General features: G+C 39.4%; 1 protein-coding gene across 1 annotated transcript in view; it reads left to right on the top strand.

The window, feature by feature from the left end:
• Window positions 1-24704, top strand: part of THSD7A (thrombospondin type 1 domain containing 7A) — a 200559-nt gene that overhangs the window by 147286 nt on the left and 28569 nt on the right. The window contains exons 13-14 of the mRNA XM_054384872.1: window positions 6801-6995; window positions 10027-10290. Of these exons, the coding sequence (XP_054240847.1) occupies window positions 6801-6995; window positions 10027-10290 (459 nt within the window). The remainder of the gene's footprint in view (window positions 1-6800; window positions 6996-10026; window positions 10291-24704) is intronic.

Below are 24704 nucleotides of genomic sequence, written 5' to 3'. Positions count from 1 at the left end.
ATTCATTGTTAAAGACAGCTCTGTTTCTATCTGTCCTGTATAACAAAGGTTTTGCTACAAATCATGTCAGTTTAAATGAACATCTCACAAAATTAGAACTTGGGCCAATGCAGAGGGAAGAGAATAAAAAAGGAACAAGGCAGATAGTCATGACAATTGTGTTGAATTTCTATGATGAATGAAAATTTGCAGTGGTGTTACAGGTAAAATGTCTTTTAAACAGTGGATGAGCAGAGCAGGAAATATATTGTAGAATTGCATTAAATTAAGAATTCAGACTATCTTTCATTCAAATTCCTCAAGAAAGGATATACAGGTGAGGCTTCCTTTTGACCCTACCCAACAAGAACAGGAAATGGAGACAAAGCCAAATTATACTGCAACACTTTTTATTTTCTGAATTAACAAGACCAGATGTTTCTGAAGTTTCTGGAGATTCTGATGTTCTGATTCCAGGTGTTTCTGGAATTTCTGAATTATCAAGACCAGATGTTTTGATAAGCCACCTAAAACCCAGGAAGGACAGGCACAGAGTGTTGGCAAATACAAAAATACAGAATGGGGGGAGGAAAGATAAAAAGCTATAAGGTGGTAAATGCTTCATCAAGCCAGGTTGCAAGTGTTTGATTTGAGGTTTTGGGCTATAAAACTCACAGTGAGAGGAACCTGCTCCAGCTAGGGTGTGCTGAGAGATGCTACTTTGCTTTTTTTAAAGGCTGACATTTTTTATTGGCACACAGACAACTTCAAACTACTAGTGGTCTGATCAGTGAGAGAGATTAATGGATGATGTTTGAAATGGTGAACTCCTTAGGCAGGTATGTGCTACATCTTAAAAATCTGTGTTGAGAAACCTCAGGTCCAGTGACTTCTGAAGGAACTTAGAAATGCAGCTCAAATCCCTTTTGAATTCTAGGAAACTTACTAAAAAGGCTTGTTTTGCCAGTAGCTTCTGCAGATTGAAGTAGGGCTTGTTGGACTGCATCCCAGTGCTACTGAAGAGGACATGTAGCAGATGAGAAGCCTGAGTGCTCAGACTGCAATAGCCTAATCACATCATGATGTATATGGATGGATGCACATGGTAAGGGCTATCCCAGTGACCGAAAAGAGATTTGCAAGAGGATGCACAGCCTGCGGTCCTTGCCACCATAAATCTTCCTCAGTTTTGTGGGAGGAATGGTATGAAAACTGTGAAATCTGTCAGAATATTCTGTAATAGCAAAAGGAAGGTTATTTGTAAAATCTAAGCAGAAGCTTAAGTAGCCTGACTGTCAGAGAAAATATCTGAATGTTGCTGGGAATTGGCCATTATTAAGGAGCTGACCCCAAGCTCTCAATATTCTTCATTTGCAGGGTGCACATAGAGTTATTTGAAAGACAGCAAAGCAAGGGAATGGAAGGAAGCTTCCCAGGATGGCCATGAGCACACACAAGGAAGCTTTGCAGTCTTGTTTGAGCTGCAGGAAGGTTTGGAGGTGGTGGGGAAGGTGGAACCAGTGGTCAAAAGCCTTTCCCTCTTGCTGTGGCTAAGCAGGGACAGGAGCCTCTCTCTAGGCATCATTTATGGGGGTGGGGATATTTGCTCATGTGAAGGCTTCATGCCTTTATTGAAGCACAAGAAAAGAGGCAAAATCATGAAGGAATGCTATTCCTTCCATGGAACTACCAACTACTATTTTAACATCAATGAGACTGAATGGATTAGAGTAATGGATGTCATATATCTTAACTTCAGTAAAGCATTTGATACAGTCTCCCATAACATCCTCATAGAAAAGCTCAGGAGATGTGGCATAGATGGTTGGTCAGTGAGGTGGATTGCAGACTGGCTCCACAACAGAATTCAGAGGGTTGTCATCAATGGCACTGAGTAAACTTGGAGGCCTGTTGCAAGTGGTCTCCCCCAGGGATCGGTCCTGGGTCCAGTTTTGTTCAATATCTTTATCAATGACCTGGATGAGGGCATTGAGAGTACCCTCAGCAAGTTCACTGATGATACAAAACTGGGGGGGTTGGCTGACACCTGTCAGGCTGTGCAGCCATCCAATGTGACCTGGACAGGCTGGAGAGCTGGGTGCAGGCAAACCTCATGGAGTTTAATAAGGACAAGTGCAAGGTCCTACATCTGGGGAGAAATAACAACAGGCACCAGTACAGGTTAGGGGCTGCCCTGCTGGAAAGGAGGTCCACAGAGAAAGACCTTGGAGTGCTGGTGGACAGCAAGTTCTCCATGGAACAACAATGTGCTCTTGTGGCCAAGAGACCCAATGGGATCCTGGGATGTATCAAGAAAGGTGTGTTCACCAGGTCTAGGGAAGTTCTTCTACCTCTATACTCTGCCCTGGTGAGACCACACCTGGAATACTGCATCCAGTTTTGGGCTCCCCAGTTCAAGACAGAGACCTGCTGGAGAGAATCCAACTGAGAGCCATGAGGATGATTTAGGGCACTTGAGCATCTCCCCTATGAAGAGAGACTGAGATCCCTGGGGCTGTTTAGTCTTAAGAAGAGAAGACTGAGAGGGGATGTGATCAGTGTCTATAAATATGTGAGGGGTGGGTGTCAGGAGGAGGGGTCCAGGCTCTTTTCGGTGGTTCACAGTGATAGGACAAGGAACAATGGGTTCAAACTAGGAGATTTCACCTCAACATGAGGAGAAACTTCTTTCCAGTGAGGGTGACGGAGCCCTGGAACAGGCTCCCCGGGGGGATTGTGGAGTCTCCTTCTCTGGAGACTTTCAAAACCCACCTGGATGTGTTCCTCTGCAGACTATCCTAGGTGATCCTGCTTTGGCAGGAGGGTTGGACCTGATGATCTCTTGAGGTCCCTTCCAACCTCTGATATACTGTGATACCCTATTGCCTGGTTCATACTTGGGGCCTCTTCAGGTTTGAACTTGAATTTGGATGCCAGTGCTCAAACCAAACAAGAGCCAGAATCTCCAGAAATATTTCACAGTTGAAAAAATGGTATCACAAGTGCGTTGTAAAACAAGGGACACAGAGCATGTTCATTTATAAAATAAGGTTTTAGGTTTAGGGGTCTCTGAATATTACAGCTCTGTGAAATCTCAGGGAAGTATCCTAATAATGGTAACACTGGCAAGGCTTTTGTAAAAACCCACACATGCAACACTTGTTAAAATACAGTCTTAAGTGTTTTGTTATGCTGACAACAAATATATCAGCCTGTAGTCCCCTGTGGCTTGGTGGAAACAATGGTATCAGAAAAGTTTTAATTACATCAAAGTCCCTTGTCTAGAAAATGTGGACTGTCTTTATTTCAAACCTGTCTTCTGGGAGATAAGAATTGTTAAATACCAAAACAATTTTGTAAGTGAATGGTTACTGTGTTAAATTTGATTTTTCTGTTAGCTGTAGTCCTGTTTTATGTTTTAACTTAACAGTTACTTGGGCTTAATTCAGTAGTAGAAGAGCCATGCTCTTTCCACTTACTGCTAATGTCTGTAATAAATATAATGTAGTTGTATAGACAAAATGATTAGTCTGGCACTGCATGGCTTTATAGTAGTTGCAGACACTTCTCTGCATGGTGAGTTAATCATGGATCTCAGTGACTTTTACAGAATACAATTAAGGAACCATGAGTTTGATCAGAGAGGAGGGGAATATGTTTGCCCAATTAAGGTTGTGAGTGGAAAAAGTAACTCCACTAACAGCAATAGCATTTCACTTGTCAAGTAAGACATTTACCTAGCCACAATAATATAGTAATGGAATGTATACAGTTGTCAAAATCCCTGCTTTAAGGAATGGGAAAATGCCCAATCTTAACAGTCACAAGGAGTATAAATTTTTCAAACTGATACTTGGATCTGTAGAATAACAATAAGAAAATGGAATAGAGAGCAAATCATCCAGGTATTTTTAACTAGAAGTAACATGAATACGTATGGACAGGCACTGTGGAAATTAAGATTCTGGAACTGATTTAGTGTGCCAAGCTGTCTTTTAATTTGTGTTGTTATTAAGGTGAAATATTTAGGTCTTAAGAATGAAGAGTTTTCTTGCTTTGATTGCTACAGTACAACTGATAATTAATCTGGAAAAAACCCCAAAGTGTTAATCCTCAGATGAGCTTCTCATCTGGGTCTGCTTGATGTAAATTAGATTCACTGAGTCTGAAAATGTGCACCATAGAGTAGATATCTGCCCGTGGTGTGATATTCTGTTGAAGAAATATTGAGGGACTGAATTTAATAAAAACACATGGAAAGAAGGAAGGGAGGAAGGGAAAGAAGTAAGTTGGTTCTTCAGTGGATAATCTTTCTGGTCTAATCAAAGGACTAGATGGAAAGGCAGTATCTAAAATGGGTATTAAACTTTTGAAAAAGGTTATGAAAAGTTATTGGGTTAATCAGTGGACCATCTTTTAGCCCTTGGCTGGGCATAGTTTTCTTTGCTAGAAACAGTGGCCTATAAGTCCCTGAGAACACAGTGAGATAATGCAATTAGTTTTGCTGATGCATGCCCATGCCAAGGTCAAATTCAAGACAGAGGATTTAGGTTTGACCTCTGTGAATTTCCACACAGTAGAACTAGCCTGAACTTTGTTTTTACCTCAGGGAGGCCAGTGTGTTTTATTAGCAGAGAAGAATATCACAAGAATCCAAAACCATAGCCTAAACTTGTATAGTAAGATACTGGTTTTCCAAAATATTTCTTCAAATTTTGGAAATCCTACAGTAAGTGTAGTTAACATATCCTTCAAATAGTTGCATGGATTTTCAATTTTTACATATTTGATCTTGATCATTGAATCACTACAATTGTACGTGAAGAAAAAAAAAAGGGCTTCCTCATGTAAACTGCACCAATGATAAAAGGATTTGACAGAATAATTGTATTAGACAATGTGCAGCTGGTCAGTCCCCCAGTAAGCACAACTTAATGCAGTACTGAGCCTATTACAAACAGTGCTGGCAGCCCTGCTTCAAAGGGCAGTCAAGGATCAGGGAAGATGTTTGCTTAGCATCTCTGGAAAAACAAAGCCCCCTCCCTTTCACAATGTCTTACCACAGATGTGTGGCAAAAACTATTCACTTGGGACCTTTGGATATGTTTTAGTAGGTGCAAAGGCTTGAAATGGACCATGTGAGTCATCAAGCTCAGCTTCCTACAGTCATCATGAAGTAGAAATATAGTTTAGAATTGGCAGACAAAAAGCTTTTTTCAGAAATCATAGGTCAGTAAACCTTTACAATTACCTTGCAGCAATCTAAAAAACAAAACAAAACAAACACAAAACCAAACAACACTTTCCTCAACTGTCCTTCCTTTTTCTTTCAAAAGGAAATAGCCAGCTTTCCATTCTATTTTGAAACTCTGTGTCCAAACCTCATTTTCTCCAGCAGTTGAACTTGATTATGCCATAATGGTTGCTTGGTAAAATCTGACATTTCTTCTCTATTTGCATACCAATGAAAAACCAGTCAATAGAATTGTAGTGCTATGCTTAAACTGTGGAGTGTAATACAAAACATTGTATTCCCTCATATGTATAGAGGATGAGATACTGTGTTTGGATTCAGTGCTTCTGCAACAGTGAACTGGTGACCCAAATTAACTTTCACAGTCATTAGGAGATACTGCATCTACTGCATGTTGTCAGATAGCAAGAAGGAAAAGTCTATTGTGTAAATAAGCAACTAGAAGTTCCCTGTCTTGTTACTGTGTAGTAAGTTTTATGGGGTTTAGGGCAAGCAAATAATGTTATATCCACTGAGATTTAGGCTAGTATAATTCATAGAATCATAGAATCACCTGGCTTGGAAGGGACCTCTAAAGGTCATATATTTCAGCTCCCCTGCAGTGAGCAGGGATATCCTCAACTAGATCAGGTAGCCCAGAGCTCCATTGAGCCTCACCTTGAATATGTCCAGGCACGTGGCCTCAACCACCTCTCTGGGCAACCTTTTCCAGTGCTCAACCACCCTCATTGTAAAGAATTTTTCCCTGATATCCAGTGTAAATCTACTCTTCTCTAATTTAATCATCCATGTTAAAAAACAAAATCCATGAGAAACAAAAACAGAGCTTTGTTAAAGACTTCATTAATGAACCAGCTCTATGCTTTGTAAATCCTTATGTGTCAACTGCTTCTTTGTGTGTCACTTGAAGTTTTCTTAAGAAAGTTTTCACATTTTTTTTCTTATAAGAAGTTTTTTTTCAGGACATGGCTATCCTGTTATAAAATGTTGTGCTCCTGTTGGTTTATGCTCCAGCCCTAGCAAGAATGCTTTGTTCTTCAACCCCTTTTCAACACTAAAAATTGCTGAAGAATACCAAGCAACAATGCTGTTATGAGTGGTTAAGTGATATCCAGAACTCAAATATGTTTCTGAATTTTATGTCTATCCTTTTTTTCTAAAATACGTTTTCTTGATAAAATTTTATAGCCTATACACTCTTCAAATACTTTAAATGGCATTGCAGTTTTGTAAATGTCTGAATTGTAGGCTGTATCTGTAGGAAAAAAATGGTAATATGTGAAATTTTTCAATAGGTGTAGATAACATGGTGCAAACTTTGCAATATTCACAGTTGTCTGTAAGATGAATTTTTTTCCTCCTGGTAAGTCCTGATCAATAGTGATTTAAACAGAATCTGATAAAAGTGAGAAATGTCAAATTTATTCATTCAAGGTCCAAGGCATTAGGTGGTTGTATTCTGGTCTTTCAGTGTGGTTTTGTGGTAGAATGTTGTAGACTTAGTAAACTGAATAGAGACATTCATGAAAAAACAGCTGAATTAAATTTCCTCCCTTTTTGCTTCCAGCAATTACTTGTCGCAGACAAGACGGAGGACAGGCTGATATCAGTGAGTGCCTTAAATACTCTGGCCCATTACCATCCTTGACACAGACGTGCCAGATTCCCTGCCAAGATGATTGTCAGTTTACAAACTGGTCAAAGTTTTCTTCCTGTAATGGGGACTGTGGAGGAGTCAGGACAAGAAAACGCACTCTAGTCGGTAAGAGTAGCCAGTAAAAGTGGTTCTGTCATTTTATGCATATTTTATTTATTTTTCCTACTGTTTTGATTTAAATCTGTGTTGTTCAGAGATTCCCTTATGATAAGCAGGCAATGTTTGTCATCATGGCAGAAAGCAAACACAGCATCACTATCGTGCTCTGTATACTCTTAGTGAAACAAAAAAATAACTCCTCAGGAGAACAAACTCCTGCCGTGTATCTCAGAGTCCTGATCATGGGGAAGTGGCTAAGAGAGACGAGAGAGCACAGGAGACCAGAATTTCTTTGGCTGAGAGATGGGCAAACACAGGAGACCAGAGTTTCTCTGAAATCGAGCACATAGTAAACTAGACCATTTTTTTTCCTGACAGGCTAGTCGGCATTGCACGTAGTTGCAGGGGGGTGAAAAATGAAAAGCAGCCTAATCAACTAACAATCTGATCCAGTACAAGGAAATAAAAGAAAAGATCTTTACCTGCATTTTTATTGAGCCCTGTGTTACCTTTTCACCAGAAGAGGCACGAATGTTTGGTTTTTTAAAAGGTTTTCAGAGCGTGATTGGTTTAATGGTGTAAAAGACCAAAGACCATGGGGTCTTCAGGATAGGTAGTGTAAAGCACACAGAGAGTCCTGGGTTAGAAAATCTCTTCAGATCACTCCCAAGCCACTTTGCTTCCCAAGAAAGGTTGAGCAAGTTTAATTCTACTAATACAAGACACTAGATTTGGAAAACTGATAATGAAAACCAGAGTGGACACAGACCCTATAAAGTGCATTTCCTTGCTTTATGTGCTTTTCTCAGCTTTGTTTAAGGAGAAGGTCTGCAATTTGTTTTGATTCCTCAGCAACCATGGTTCTGTGCTCAAGCTGTGTCTTGCCAGTATTGTCTAACCATACTGAATTCTCTCCAGATTGAGTTGGATCTGCTTTCATTGGTTTTGTATTTTTTTCACACTGAACTGTAACAGAAAAAAATCATGTTGAAATTTCCCTGAGCTTGCAATAGAAAAGCTTTTAATAGAAAATCTAGTGAAAGTGGATTTTCTTTTATTTATTTTAATTCGTATACAGACCAATCAACAAGCATCGGTTGGTAACCCACTCTTCCTATGTCTTGCCTTTTCTACACTAGAATTTCCTTCCTTCTTGGATGGTGTTTTTGTGCATTTAAAATTGGTATGGCAAGCTGAGTGCTTTTCAGTCTCTTGCTGTAGATTCTAATTTTCAGCCTTAAGCTTTGATTTACCTCTTCTGAACTTGTTAGCTGCAGTCTTGAATGTCAGATTTATGATTAAGCAGGTCCATTCCCCAGCTGAATGTTTGCTTTCCAAGCCCTGTGTGTTCCCTATTTTTCCATTGCCTTCATCCAGCAGCTCAGATCACCCCATAAGGCAATATGTTGTTTAATTTTCTGCCTTATTTCCTGACACAGCTAAGAATACTCTTACTTTGTATCCCTTGAAACCTCCTGAGGTTTTACTTAATAGAAGAAGAAGTTTTTTCCAATTATATCCAACACAAACTTTTCCTTGTTCCACGTGATGAAAATTCTTCTACTTTGAAATGTTTTATTTTTTTTTCTTCACCTTCCTTTTAATCTGTTGGGTTGCGTTTTTATTTTATTTTTTTTTCTGCATGGAACAAAAAGGTAAAAAGTAGGCTCTGCTTCTGAATTATAACTGAAACCTCAAGAGTGAGACTTGGCCTCTGTCACAGCTCTATTTGCCAATTAGTCTATATTGTCTGTGGTAGAGGAAAGCTAGATAAGGGGGGGGGGTGCCCATTAGCAGCCTCACAAAGAACGTGATAGAATCCAAACCTCATCATCCCCCTGCTCCATCCCAGTGTAAATCTGAAGATGTGTGGACAATGCATAATTCATGATCTTCCAGAAGGCTCACTGTGCCTGTCTTACCACTCCACTCAACTTTATGCCAGCTTTGCTTCCACAAGGGGAAAAAAAGCCCTGACTAACAATTTTTGGTTTTAAATTATTTTAAAACAAAGGAAGAAAGACAGATTCTTTTCACCATACTATTAACACTTTGAGATACTTCCCTGTCCCGAGTTAAGTTGCCCTTTCCAACTTGCTCAGGCTGTGCTGTGGTGTATTCTTTGTGGCTGTGTGTTACCCAGCCTAACATAGAAAGCTAGCTTGGAGTGAAATCATAATTATTTATGGTGAAAATGAGGTGAAGTGTATTTTTAGTATGAAGTTATGTTGTCAAAAGAAAGCTAAACTTTGGGTACCATTTTTCTATTTCAAACGAAGGCAGTAATAATACAAACACTAAGGGTGCTGCAGATGCATTCAGTACCTTGTTTTTAATGATAAGGAAAAAAATCATACAGAATATTAATTTACAGTGGTACTGAGAGTAAAAAAAAAAAAGGCATTTTTAAGACTACTTTTGCAAAAGGTAATATATAGGAGCTGGCTAGGAGGGAAAGGAGAACCAAGCAATCTTTACAAAAGAGAAAATTAAAAATAGCTTTAATGGGATGTGAAAGCCAAGTGAATGGCTATGTTCCAGTTGGGAAAGAAAAACAAGAAGAGATTTGAAAAGGAACAAATTCACAGAAGGAGCTTATTCTATTAGAGGGGAAGGATGGTTGTTACTAACAGATGTACTGTAAAAGGTGATGAAATTAAATGATTTTGACATTTTGAAAGAAGGTAGCACTGTCAGAGATGCATGTTACTTCCTTCTGTAATTTCCATTAACTAGAGAAAGTTTTATTCAGAGACAATTATTTTTTTTATTGATAACTTCTCCAAATTCTACTCTCCAAGCACTTTTATCCAAAGTAAATATAAATACGTAGCTTTATTTTAAAAGATGTTGACTTTGTGCAATTGTGGGCATCCATTACTTTAGAAATTCAAGTAATTAACCTAAATTAATTAAAAAAAATTAGTTTTAGGCACATGAATTTGGTTACAAGCCCTTGTTACAGAAGTGTAAATGAAATTGTTGGGGAGATGTAAACTGATACAAACTTTCTAAACCAATTATTTCTTCTTCCTAGGAAAAAGTAAGAAAAGAGATAAATGCAAAAACTCTCAGTTGTATCCTCTGATGGAGAATCAGTTTTGTCCGTGTGACAAGTACAGCGCTCAACCTGTGGGAAATTGGTCAGACTGTATTTTACCAGAGGGTAAGCTGGAGGTGCTGCTGGGAATGAAGGTACAAGGAGATGTCAAGGAATGTGGACAAGGCTACCGCTACCAGGCCATGGCGTGCTACGACCAAAACAACCGACTTGTGGAAACATCACGGTGCAACAGTCACGGTATTTAGAAACCTCTCTTCTTTTCATGTTCACTTACTTGCTTTGTTTCATTTAGGATTAATATACATGCAGGTAGAATGAGTATATTAATATTTATTGCTTGCTTAGGCTGCATTTTTCCCAAGATACCTTCGCAACCAGCACACGTTTTTTTCCTATTTGCAAAACAGTAAGCTTAATTTTTACTGATTACTACGGTGCAATATTTAAAAGTAAAATCATGGTAAATTACTAGCTAGGTATTTTCATAACAGAATGTAAAATCTTATTGTTTCTCCTGATAACTGTACCTGCAAATTCAAGAATAAAGCCATTTAGAAGGGTCATGTCCTCAAAAGGTAAACAGGGACAGCACAGGACACTTTTGGAAAGGCTGAAATTATTTCCACAGATTCTTTAGATAGCTTTAATCTCCTTAAATAGCTTTAACTTGACCATTTACTCTTTAGCACCTTAACAGGCATGCATTGGCCTGAGTTCAACAGCACACAACACTTTCTCTGTGTGATTCTTTGATGGGTAAAACCAGGATGTTTAAAGACTTTGTTCTTTGTGTTCACATTGTTGTAATAGGGACCAGTGTTCCTTCCTAAAATGGATGCATCTGTAGTGTTAGGATCAAAACTGTCACTTTCTGATTTTCAGTGAGGCAGAAATGTGCTAATTTACATCTCTGGAGGTTTTGTGTTCATGTGTTTTCCCCCTTTCAGTGCAAATTTGTATCTGAGCTATTGGTATGAAAAGTTGGATGTTAGTCTCAGTGCCATTAAAAGGTCAATGTAAGTTTAATTCATGTACGTATTCAACTTTCCAGTGTTAAATTAAGATAACAGAAATTTCATTTATTTACTTGAATAGAATTAGAATAGCTAATCAAAGAAATTGAATGACTTCAGGATATTTTAATTATCACTATTAATTCCTATTTATAGCTATGATAAATTAGAAACTTAATGTATCAAACCATGCTGTAGAATCTCTCTGTGATAGGATGGAGAAGTGAGCATTCGGCTTAACGCCTCAAAGCAAAGCTGGAAGACAATTCCATCTAGAATTTTCTTCCATGCTTATTTTTATTCCAAATCATCTTTTGCTGTGGTTAACTCTTGCTGAAAGATAAGTTTGTATGAATACATCTGAATGACAAAGTCTAAATCCTGAACTCATGGGACAGGAAGTCTCTCTGGTCTGAGAATGTTATTTAATTCTATTCACAGCTGTTTGCTCTAGGTTGAGGGCCACAAAGTTTGTTTTCTTCTTTTCTGAAGTCTACAGAGTACATGATAGGTTTGCTTAGGCTGACTAGGATCCCTTGCCATCTTTGTAGCACCAAGAGGTGAAGCTACCTCTAACCACCAGCAGTTGTGTGAGCACAGATCTGTCTGGGCTGGGTAGTTTTCCTGAGGGAATTTGAAAGCTCCTCAGAAAGCTGGTAAGGAATGTGGAAAAAAAAAAGAGTCATGAAACAATCTGAATAGTTCAGAAGACACTGTTATAAAATACAGAACTGAAACGTTTTCCTGAGTGAGACTATGTTAGAAATTAGCATTCTCTTGGCATTAAGTCCAGAGTGACCTTTGGCAAGTTGAAAATTGTAAAAAATCTTATGTCCATGGGAAGCTAGAAGGACTGATGGCCTACTGCCAGTCAGTTTTTGTTGACTTGAAGAATGAGGACTGGCAGGTTCTGTGTCAGCATCCAAGGAAAGACACAAAAGAAGCTGTCTGTCTCAAGAGCAAATTGTAGGTGTTGCATGTGGCAGGTAATGTACTGCTTACAGCAAGAGATGAGAACTCTCTATAGAATGAGCATGCATGTAGCTGCTTTCATGCTGTGGCAGTGCACCCTGAGGTGCAATCCCACTGCAAGAATCAGAGAGATATGAAAGAGGAATAAAAAATGGGAAAAAAAAGTATTCTCAACCAGCTTTGTTTAGCCTGTTCTAACTCTTCATGATAATGATTTCTAATCGAATGCATTTTTCAGTGAATGGCACCTGCACTCACAGTGAGCACAATGAGCAATAATCCAGCAGAAATGCTACTAACAGTTTATTGTTATTATACCTACTATAGTCAAGGCTTCCCTTTGCATGCTATTAGCACTAGTAGGCTCCATAGACAGCCTTTCCAAAACACAATATAGCAATGCTTTGTTTTTGTTTTGTCTTGTTTTTCCCTTTCTACAGCTTATTCCCATTTTTCTTACAGGCAATTTGAAGTCTCTTTTATCTCTTTTTGCAAACTGAAAATGTTTGTGAGTCATAACTACATTTATTATAGGTTGGGAAGTATGTTTTGAATTCTTTCTGTCTAGATCAGTTTATGAAGGTGTCTGGTTCTTTGAATTTTTAATATTTTTTCACTCCCATTTCATTACCTGGTTTTGATAGTGAAGCACAAGGCATCTGTGCGTGTTTTTAGTTGTGTTTGAGGGAGAGAGTATCTTTGCCTTGGTCCACAATATAGTATGTGGATAGATGAAGCTTGGAACTGCTGTTGAGCTAATCCTGCAGTCCTTGCAGTCCTCAAAGTATTTGACAGGAATTTGAGGTGCACAGGAAATAAATTATCTAATCTGACTTTAGTGGTAAGGAATTAAACTGATGCTAAGGAATATGGCCATCATTTTAGTGCTATGATAGTTTCCTTTCCAGTAGGTCTTCTAGAACAAAAATCTATTTTTGATGGGTGTTGTATCAAGAATCAAGAAGGTTGGAAGAGACCTCAAGGATCATCGAGTCCAACCTGTCACCCTACACCTCATGCCTATCTAAACCATGGCACCAAGTGCCACGTCTCAATCCCCTCTTGAACACCTCCAGGGATGGTGACTCCACCACCTCCCTGGGCAGCACATTCCAATGGCCAACCACTCTCTCTGTGAAGAACTTTCTCCTCACCTCCAGCCTAAACCTCCCCTGGCGCAGCTTGAGACTGTGTCCTCTTGTTCTGGTGCTGGTTGCCTGGGAGAAGAGACCAACCCCCTCCTGGCTACAACCTCCCTTCAGGTAGTTGTAGACAGCAATGAGGTCACCCCTGAGCCTCCTCTTCTCCAGGCTAAACAGTCCCAGCTCCCTCAGCCTCTCCTCGTAGGGCTTGTGCTCAAGGCCTCTCACCAGCCTCGTTGCCCTTCTCTGGACATGCTCCAGCAATTCAACATCTTTCCTAAACTGAGGGGCCCAGAACTGGACACAGTACTCAAGGTGTGGCCTAACCAGTGCTGTGTACAGGGGTACAATGACCTCCCTGCTCCTGCTGGCCAAACTATGCCTGATGGAGGCCAGGATGCCATTGGCTCTCTTGGCCACCTGGGCACACTGCTGGCTCATGTTCAGGCGCCTGTCAACCAGTACCCCCAGGTCCCTTTCCACCTGGCTGCTCTCCAGCCACTCTGACCCCAGCCTGTAGCTCTGCATGGGGTTGTTGTGGCCAAAGTGCAGCACCCGGCACTTGGATTTGTTGAATGTCATGATGTTGGACTCTGCCCATCTGTCCAGCCTGTCAAGGTCCCTCTGCAGAGCCCTTCTACCTTCTAACAGATCAACACCTGCTCCCAGCTTGGTGTCATCTGCAAATTTACTGATGATGGACTCAATCCCCTCATCCAGATCATCGATAAAGATATTGAACAGGATGGGGCCCAGCACTGATCCCTGGGGGACACCACTAGTGACAGGCTGCCAGCTGGATGTGGCACCATTCACCACCACTCTCTGGGCTGGGCCCTCCAGCCAGTTCCTAACCCAGTGCACAGTGCTGCTGTCCAAGCCACAAGCTGCCAGTTTGGCCAAGAGTTTGCTGTGGGGGACAGTGTCAAAGGCCTTGCTGAAGTCCAGGTAGACTACATCCACAGCCTTTCCCACGTCCACCAGGCTGTCACCTGATCATAGAAGGAGATCAGGTTGGTGAGGCAGGACCTGCCCTTCCTAAATCCATGTTGGCTGGGCCTGATTCCTTGGCTATCCTTCAGGTATGCAGTGATTGCCCCCAAGACAATCTGCTCCATGATTTTCCCTGGCACTGAGGTCAGGCTGACAGGCCTGTAGTTCCCAGGTTCTTCTGTTCGTCCCTTCTTGTGGATGGGTGTCACATTGGCCAGTTTCCAGTCTTCTGGGACCTCTCCAGTGAGCCAGGACTGGTGGAAAATGATGGACAGAGGCTTGGCCAGCTCATCTGCCAGCTCTTTCAGCACCCTAGGATGAATCCCGTCAGGTCCCATGGACTTGTGAATATCCAAGTGACTCAACAAGTCTCGAACTAATTCCACATGGATTTCAGGAGTACAACACTGCTCCCTGACCCCATCAACCAGCTCAGGAGGCCAGTTATCCTGAAGTCCTCCTGCCTTACTGTTGAAAATGGAGGCAAAGAAGGTATTTAGAATCTCAGCCTTCTCCTCATCCTTAGTTACAATGTTACCCTCCACGTCCAATAAAGAGTGGAGGCTCCTCTTGCCCCTCTTTTTAGCATTAATATATTTATAAAAATGCTTTTTGTTGTCCTTCACAGAAGCGGCCAGTTTAATTTCTAACTGTGCTTTTGCCTCTCTAATTTTTCTTCTACATGATCTAGCAACATCCTTAAACATATCACTAGTTGCCTCCCCCCCTTTCCAAAGGCGATAAACCCTCTTTTTTTCCCTTAAATCCTTCAGGAGCTCCTTGCTCATCCAGGCCGGTCGTCTTCCCCGCCGGCTCGTCTTACGGCATGTGGGAACTGCCAGTTCCTGTGCCTTTAGGAGCTCCTGTTTGAAGTAGGTCCAACCATCCTGGACCCCTTTCTTCTTAAGGGCTGTTACCCAGGGAACTTTCTGAATAAGTTGCCTGAACAACCTGAAGTTTGCCCTCCGAAAGTCCAAAGTGAGGGTTCTGTTACTGCTCCTCCCTATTTCCGTGCATATTGAAAACTCCACTATCTCATGGTCGCTGCACCCTAGACAGCCTCCAACCATCACATCTCCCACCAGCCCTTCTCTATTTGAGAACAGCAGATCATGCACACCGTGCAGATTACTTCTTAAATCTTACTTTATTTATTGTATTCAGGATTTTTCCAGACTTAGCATACTTCTGCAGATGAGGAGGGGCTAGAACAAATGGTATAGATGTTTCAGTCTCATTTCAGTATGTGGCTGTTGCCTTTTCTGAGTATCTGTTTTATATTTATGGATTATGTTGTGATGATTTGTTTCATGTTACTCAACATGTGCAAACTGCTGTTTTGCCAGTTAAATCTTGTTTTATATCTTGCCAGTATTTATTTCTTGTTATTTTCATGCCCTTGGTGTATGACAGTTCTTCAGTTTGGCATCATCTCTACATTTCAGTGTACTGTTTGTTTTGTTTGGTGTTTTTTTTTTTCTTTAAGAACAAAACTTAAACTTGTATTATACCAAATCAACAAAGCACTTCTGTGGTATCACAATAATTATCCCCCTGCTAGCAAATAAAAATGCCTTGTAGCTTCCCATCAATCTACTTTTAGATTTCAAACTAAAATTGACAGGATTCATAATTCAATCCTGCTCGAATTATTTTTGTAAATTCTAACCGAGTTGCTTATTTCCCTATGGAAATGATACCATTGAATTTTTCACAAATTTTGTAACTGATCCAAAGAAGAGGAGTTGGGTTTGTCTGCTATGTCATCTGTTTTGTTCAGAAATCTAGTCTACTGTTAGTTCCTGTGAATCTGTTATTTCTTCTCTAAGTAAAATATGTAATCACAGTTTTTATGGGATATGATTAGGTGAATTAGCTTGGACTATGAGAGAATCAAAAACATTAACAACCCCATGCAATGCTACAGGCTTGGGGAAGTGTGGCTGGCAAGCTGTCTAGCAGAAAGGGACCTGGGGGTTCTAATTAACAAGCACTGAATATGAGCCATCAGTGTGCCCAGGTGGCCAAGAAAGTGAACAGCATCCTGGCTTGTGCTAGAAATGCTGTGGCCAGCAGGAGTAGGGAGGTGATTGTTCCCTTGTACTCAGTTCTGGTCAAGCCACACCTTGAGTAAGTATTGTGTTCAGTTTTGGGTGCCTCAATTCAAGAGAGATGTGGAGGTCCTGGAGCAAGTGCAGAGGAGGACAATGAGGGTGGTGAAGGGCCTGGAGAATAAATCTGATGAAGAGCAACAGAAGGAGCTGGGACTGGTTAGTGTGAAAAAGAGGAGGCTGAGAGGGGACACCTCATCGTTCTCTTCAACTACCTGAAAGGACATTGTAGAAAGCCTGGCGTTGGTCTCTTGTCACAGGTCATTAGTGATAGAACAAGAGGGAATGGCCTCAAGCTGCAGCTGGGTAGGTTTAGACTGGACATGAGTTAAAAAATTTTCATTGAAAGAGTGGTCAGGCACTGGAATAGGCTGCCCAGGGAGGTATTTGAATAACTAACACTGGATGTGTTTCAGTGTTGTTTGGATGTGGTGCTTGGGGATTTGATTTAGGGGTGAACCTTGTAGATTAGGGTTAATGGTTGAACTTAATGATCCCAAGGGTCTTTCTAACTTGAATGATTCTGTGATTCTATGATTATTTAAGGGAAGAAGTTTCCTTTGCAGCATCCAACTTTTGCTTGAACTTTTATTATCTCCTGGTAGTATGAAATCATGAGGTGGGAAATAGGGATAATTGTACTTCTTCACCTGTGACAAGGTGGTCTAAATCTGACAAGAGGGACAAACTACACCCACACTGAATATATCATGAACGATATATTGTGAATATATCACGGGATATGTTGTGTGATATACTACAACACCACAAGAAACTCAAATAGAGAGACTATCAAAAGTTTTGTTTAAATAATACCATATAAATATATGAAACCATAAATAGGTCAGTGTTGCAAGTCATGTTGTTTTGAGTGGGAGGAATCAGGATATAGCTCTGCAGTGCTCTTTGTTTTGCAAAATGTTGTGTGCTCATGATCACAATTCAGCTGACTTTCTCAGATAAGATAAACAGGAACAGAAGAATACTTAAGAGCTCTTTTAACTTCTTGACTCATCTCATTTTCAAAAGATTTGAGAAGAATTAACAGTTTCATAGGCAAGAAGGAGCTAAAGGAAAGGTAGAACACAAGGATGCCCTCAATTAGTAGACCCATAAGAGGATTCTTGCAGTAATCTTTGACATTTTGTGTGCACTTGTAAAGTCCTAAGTATGAACAAGTTTCTCAGTAAGACAAGAGTGTGACTGTTTAAAAAAAAAAAAGAAAGAAAAATAAAAATAAAAAAAGAAAAAAGAAAAAAAAAGGCAAAATGCAGTTAATAAAATCTGTTGTTATTGCTAGGTGAGAACAGTGGAGAAGCGGAGGGTAGAGTCCTTCTGAAGATGGTCCTGAACTTATAACTTTCTGTAGCTTAACAGGTGCTTCAAAAGAAATCCCAAACAAGCAGCTGGGAATAGAACTAGGGTTCAGCTGCAGAGGAACAAGGTGATTTTATTTTGTTTTTTGTCTTTGCTTTTTTCAGTATTATATATGTATATATATACATACATACATATATATATATAAAATGCGTATATGTATAATGTGTATATAATATATATATTTTCAACCTAATATTTTAATGTCTCCCTTCAAAAAATCTTGTTTAAAATTTGAGCTCAATTTCTTGCTTAAAAGAGTTGGCACCATTCAGCAGCCATTGGAAATAGTCTGCCACTGGTCTCTTCCAGCCATACCAGTTCTGCAGTATGTGGGTAGGAGCTAACAGCTGACAGTATGAAGCAGATGTGATAATACCAGCTGAAAGTGCTAACTGAGCTATGGTTTACATGTTTTCCTTGATGGAAGACACATAAATTGCCCTTTCTCTGGTTCCTCCTTTGTTTCAGTACTGCATAGGTAATTTTACTGGAGAAATAGAAAAATATGTAGTTCATTTGGTAGTTGAGTGTGAGAGTTTTGGTTGTTTTTTTTTTTTCCCCATCAGAAAAGCAGCATTTGTTTTTCATAGCTATATTTCTGTCATCACTATCATACTGGAGCTCTGTGGATAATGACATGTGTCTGCCAACAATCTGTTCCCATGTGTTTGTGAAAAAAATTGGGAGTCTCTTCATGGACCCTTTAAACCGTACCTTGGCATTTTCATGACAAAAAAAAACCATAAGCAGGCCACTGTCATGTTTATGAACTACATGATTTATGCTTCAAAATTTAATTTTCCTCCATCAAATAGCAGTTATGAATCATGACCCACATAAGCTGAGCTGTTGTGTTTGTGTGTGTGTAGTGAAGGCAAACCTAGTAGCATGGCAGACAGATGCAGCATTTTTATATAGGTCGTATTACCCTTCTTAATTCATGTCAGTTTACTGTTAAGACCTTAGGCACACTCAACCAGTCCAGGATAGTTTGTCTGCTGCCTTATTAGTGTGAGATTATTTCCCCCTTTAGCATTAATTAAATGAGATGCATTGATTTGTGCTGACTCTACAAAGCCCTCCATGGCTACAAGGCTTATGGCAGGGGATTAGAGAGGAATATCTGTATCAGTGAATACTTTTACAACAGCTGCTAGGAGTATCAATGTGCATATAGGAATTTGCTATTTAGTTGCTTATGTGTGTGATAGTGTGATAGTAAAATCTCATCTGTTATAACTGAGTACACTGAGTCCAAGATGTCAGTTAGAACTCACTGTATCCACTTGTATTTAAAAACCTTTTTTCACTTTCGACTTTCTAACCTGAAGCAATGCAAATTTACCAACAAAAACTAGCAAAGAGAGTGTTAAAATTTAATTGAGACTCTGTTGAGTGTTTATTCTAAAATAAATATAATTCCCATAGGAGATTCTAGCCTAGCATGATAGTAGGGTTAGGTTCTCCAATTGCTATCAGGATACTTTGCTGTTTTATAGCTTGTATTATTTGTAGGTTTGGGGGGTTTATATACATACAAGACGCATATTTACCCTGATGTGTGTGCCCTAGGAATATGCTGCCTTTGTCCTGTGCCAGAAATACTACCTTAGGCTTCTGCATTACAGTGCCACTGTGTCTGCCCTGTCAATGGGACATTGATCATGAAGGAGTCAGCCATCAACCCAAAGACCTGTGGTTAGTTCACCAGAAACAGAACTGCTGATGCAGAAGATAGTTAGGCATTAACAGTTGCACTCAGGTTTTAAGGCCTTGAAGGGTAATCCTGGGGGAAGAAATAAAGGAAGGAAGAAAGGAAGGAAGAAAAGAAAATAAAAGGTCTTAGGAGATTCAATCTTTCTTTCCATGGCTAGGCAGATATATGAATAGTCTCAAGAAATCCATATGTTATGTTACAAGTGAAATGCAAATAATTTAATATTTCTTTGTCCTGGAAGATGGGATCCAAGACTTTTTTGTTTCCTTGAAAAAAATAATAAATCATTGTTATAGAACATAAACCATTCTGACATTGCAGGTTTTCTTCTTGGAGACATAGCATGACATTTTAGTCATGAAAGCAAGAGCATAACTCTTTGTCAGTGCTAAGGAAAAAGAGTTCATGTAAACACACTCTAAGATGTTCTTTATGTCTGCACTCTTGAACTCAAGCTCAGCCTGTTCTTACACATTGCAGAAGAAATTTTTGAGGGAAAAACCTTGTATCTGGCTACTTAACCTGCCTTGTCATTAGGCAAGGTGTGAAGTCCGTTAAAGTCCTCTGTTGTAAATTATCCATCATAACTGGTAATGACTTTGTTCTAGGCATCCAGATTTTATAGCCTATTAGAAATGGAATAGTAAACCTTTCCCTTTTAATAATGAGTTCAATTCATACTCCTAGCCTTTCAAAGCTATTTGTTAAATTGTGGTTCAGTAATAAATTTTTAATGATAGAATAGCAATGTTCTTGCTTATGGTAGACAACTGCTTGTTTCACAGCCTTGTGAAGTTCAGCTACTAAGAGCTGAAATAATTGAGAAACTACAGCACTGGAAAAAGAAGTAGTCCTTAAGAGATGGGCATCTTTTTCCAATACCCTTCCAAACTATGCAGGGCCAATGCTCTGTCCCAGAGTACCCCAAGGATCACCTCTCCAAAATCCCTCAGATGCTGCAGGGAGAAAGAAGAGATGTAGGAAATGTTCAGTGAAAGACTTTATTCTAGAGGAGAAATAGCAGGCAGATCATAAACTGCTGATATCCAGAGACCATAGCTTCAGCTTGTACAGTGTTGGTCTTCTGCTTCACTGAGTCTCCCTCACCATCACACTCTTTTTCTCAGCACTTCTCCATAGCTGTTTCACTGCTCTCATTTTTTCCTTCTCTCTGCACTTGATGTGTTTTTTACCTTGGTAATTTCTGGCTTGTTCTTTAAACATTGAGGTTCTGGCATGAAATTTGCTGCAATTATATTACACAACCTGTCTATGTGATACAATTGTGTGATATTCCACTACACAGGCAACTACACTCCCACATATGAGAGGACTTTACACTGTTTAACACAAGGGGCACCCTTTCAGGGATGATTAGAGTGGAAACAAGACTGAAATTTGAAAAATGGTTTATTCATGTCCTTTTCATATCAGAAACTATGTACCTGCATCACCAGTCCCATTTGCAGGTAAATTTCTGGTTTCTGTTTCTATTTTTGCTATGTATTTGTTTCTATTTTACTTGCTGATTTTTTTACAGCTTACTTTTTTACAAAGTTTACCAACACAAGAACTTGAAATTAAAAAAAAAAAACAAAAAACAAACACAAAAAAACCACCGCAACAAAACAAGACAAAGCAAAACTCAAAAAACTTTTCAGTGTTCTTGAATCTCTGCTTTCTTTGATTTGAGAAGTGATTTCTATGAACTTTTGGAGGTTTAATCACCCTAAAAGATATGTTGGCATCATAAACATGGAAAGTCATCTGAGGTGATTACATGCTTCAGAGAAGCTTTTTTCTCAAAAGTACCATTAGATGGGTACATTGGGGCAAGTAATTTTTTTTTTTTAATTCAGTCTTCTTTCTTGGCTAGAGAAATTTGTGCAAGCAGTTTGAAGTCTGCTTCTGCCTGAGTTCTAAGAGAGTCCAGTGGAATAGATAAGTGCTAAATTGTCTGTTGAGCAAAATAGTGAGGCACTTGAGAGGAAAATAAGTCAATATGCCTGTTCCAAAACCTTTTTTTTTTACATCAACTATAACAGGGACATTTTCCGTCTAACGTTCATTAATTACAGAATGCAAATCAAAGGCTGCAATCTTTTTATTTCTTCCCTTTGTCTTCTATTTTAATTTGTGGGAATATTCATCATTACATTTCACTGTTTGGTCTACCAGAGTGGGCTCTTGAGAGTGTCACATTCTGCTTCACTAAGATACTACTCTTGGCAGGATATTTATTTCTTTTCACCTCTTTGTTTTCTATCCCTATGCAGTATGTCTTCACAATTCCTTTGAGTCTATGTTCTGAGCAATTCATTTCCCTTGTCCCTCTCCCTGTCTTTTCTTACTGTGTCGGTGTGAGCTGAAATGCCCCCCCCACCAACAATAACCAGGCTAGCTCAGTCTGGAAGCAAATGAAAAGCTGTATTTACAAGCAGAGTCTAAAATCTACAATGAAATGCAATGAATATGTACAAATATACAAAATTCACAACATTCACAAATATATACAATCAACAGAAAAAGCACAATCGATCTCCCTTTGCTTCCCCCCAAGGGGACCCTCCCAAAGGGGCCTCTCTCTCCCAGGAGCTTCCCCCCCAGACCCCCCTGGACAGAGAAGCAGAGTTAGTTAAGCAGAAAGTTGTTAACTTAGCTGCCAAGGTCAGTGTGTTATCTTCAGCCAGAAGAGAAGAAGAAACAGCAGCCAGACAGCCCAGCAACTGCCCCCACTGCCGAACGCAGAATGTGCAGAATGCCTACTTTGTTTTGGGTAATAGTTCTTAAACATTTCTATCTATCCAATGGAAGTGTTTAGAACAATCGTTATTTTGCTTTCTTACACCCAATAGTGACTTATTTACATTCTTTCGCTTTCTCTGTTCTGAACTTTGCAAGGAAAAATTAAAAAGACAGTTTCAAACCATCACACTTAGCCTTTCCTCTCTTCCCCCTCAGTGCCTCTTTTGTCTCATGTCCCTTCTGTTGTTTTGACTTCTGAGTCTTTGCCATGAAAAGTAACTTCACTCTCTTATTTTCTTTTCCTACTGTTTGGAGAAAGCTTGGAAGCTGTGAAACTCCTTTCTTGATCCCATAATTCTGTTCATGTCCTTGATCTATTTTTTTAAATTGTCTTAGTACATAAATGGTTAGACTTTTTAAATGGTTATCTTACATGATAGTGTTTTTCTATTCACTCTTCAAACGTGTTTCATATTTCCTGAAGCTCCAAGCTCTCCTACCTTGTAAAGCCTCTTTTTGTGCCTACGGTGACTGACTCTATACTTCCTGTCTTCTTCATGTTTCTTTTCCATTCTTCTTGCTCAGCTGGTTAATCTTCACATGCAGACATTCAGACATGATGCCAGTTTTTTTCAGGAAATAGAGGAAGAGGAGAGTAACAGAGGCCAAATACCCTAGAGTGAACGTAAGAAAGAGGTATATGGTGAGCAGAAGCTATCCCATGAAGCTTGGAGAATTAACGACCCAGTGTGAGATTGTAGTTCAATATTTTTTAATTATAAAGTGAGTGGGAAATGTCAGCTGGCTCACTGCATCCTCTCCAAAATGTGTTAGCATATAAGCAAGCTTGTAGTTTTCCATGTTATAACTCTTCCTAAGACACTATACCTGTAATATGATGTTGTTCTGGCTTGATTGCATTCTATGCTAAAGGAGTTTTAGTGGCTGACTTCAATGTATATATGTCATAGATAATGTGAACAAAGGTTGCTGCAGTGCTATGGTTTCATTTGGTATTTTATGGACTCAACTATAGCTCAGTGTAATTAAAATGTTATTCAGGACTTGCATGTAGTATACTGTAATTGATATCATGTCTTGTCTGCAAGACTGTAACAGTATTTTTAAACTTCTGGGCCAACATTCTCATTATCTCAAAAAAAAAAATCTTAATTATCCTCATTTGGATGAGCTGAAGGAAAATAAAGCAAAACAATTTCTAATTTGTCAATCATTTTAGTTTATTATGTCCCACTCAAGCTTCTTTTAGTATAGTATCTAGTATAGTATCCAAGTCCCAAAATATCATGACATCCTGGAGATCTTTTTCTATGACTGGGGCAGATTGGGAAGATCCCATTGAGATTAATTCAGACAATTTAAAACTAGCTCAGAGGTTTATGGAAGTCCTCAAAATAGTCTTCCTGAAGCAGCCTGTACTGTTTGAAGTTACCTACGTAAGGATGTACAATATATTTAAAACAGCCTGAATTTGTTTCTTTCAGATATTAATTGCGGAGGCAAAAATTTAATGAATGCTGAATGGCATAATTGTGTTATAGGAGAAAGGCTTCTCCAGAAAGAAAAAAAAAAAAAAAAAACAAACCCAAGATGTTATACTGAAAGTTAAAAGCAGCATTTCATGATCTCAAGTAAATTCACAGAGCAGTACATTCTTCACTTAGTTCAATCACACAATAAATGTCACTAAAAACTTATTTTACTTTTTGGAAGGAATTGTGTCTTTTAGCTTCTTTGTTATAGTCCATTTTACTTCAGTAGTTTCTTGATTGTATGAACATATGGCTCTGTGTAGCACCTGAGAGAGCTTCTTCAGAGCTCAGTGCTCGTGAAGATGCAGAGTTTGATATTTATGCAATCAAAGTTCTCTGTAGGACGCAGCTCTGAGATAGGGTGCATCTGATTTCTAAGACTCATTTGGAGATGTCAGGTAAAGTGAAATGTAATCAGTTTTGTATTTACTACTATAGGACAATCTATGCCACCACCTCTGATATGCAGTGATATGATCTTCAAAAAATACATTTTGTCTAACATACTGTACCTTTCATACAGTATCACTGAACTGATCAATCAAATGGTGAGACACATTTAACAAACAGGCTTGTAATTCAAGCTAATAAGGTTCTTCCAACAGTAGTTTCACAGTGCTCAAATTCAGGATGTGCCCTGAGTATTTATTTAACTATTTAGCACTTCCAAACAGAGGAAAGTTTTGTAAGTTAAAATCACCACCTGAAATTGACCATGAAGTATTCAGAATCATAGAATGGCTTCAGTTGGAAGGGACTATAGAGATCATCTACTCCAACCTGCCTGCCATGGCTAGGCACACCTCTCAACGAGACTCAGCTGCTAAAGGCCTCATCCAGCCTGGCCTTTGAACACCCACATGAAGGAGGCATCCACAGCCTCCCTGGGCAACATATTACAGTCTCACTACCCTTGTACTGAAGAAATTCTTCCCAAGATTGAATCTAAACCTGTTCTCCCTCAGCTTCAAACCATTCCCTCTTGTCATGTTGCTAGACACCCTTAAGAAATCCATCTACAGCTT

This window comes from Indicator indicator, chromosome 11, assembly GCF_027791375.1.
Source record: "Indicator indicator isolate 239-I01 chromosome 11, UM_Iind_1.1, whole genome shotgun sequence".
Lineage (NCBI taxonomy): Eukaryota > Metazoa > Chordata > Aves > Piciformes > Indicatoridae > Indicator > Indicator indicator.
The sequence above is the reverse complement of the archived record's forward strand: the minus strand, read 5'-3'. Positions and strand labels throughout refer to the sequence as shown.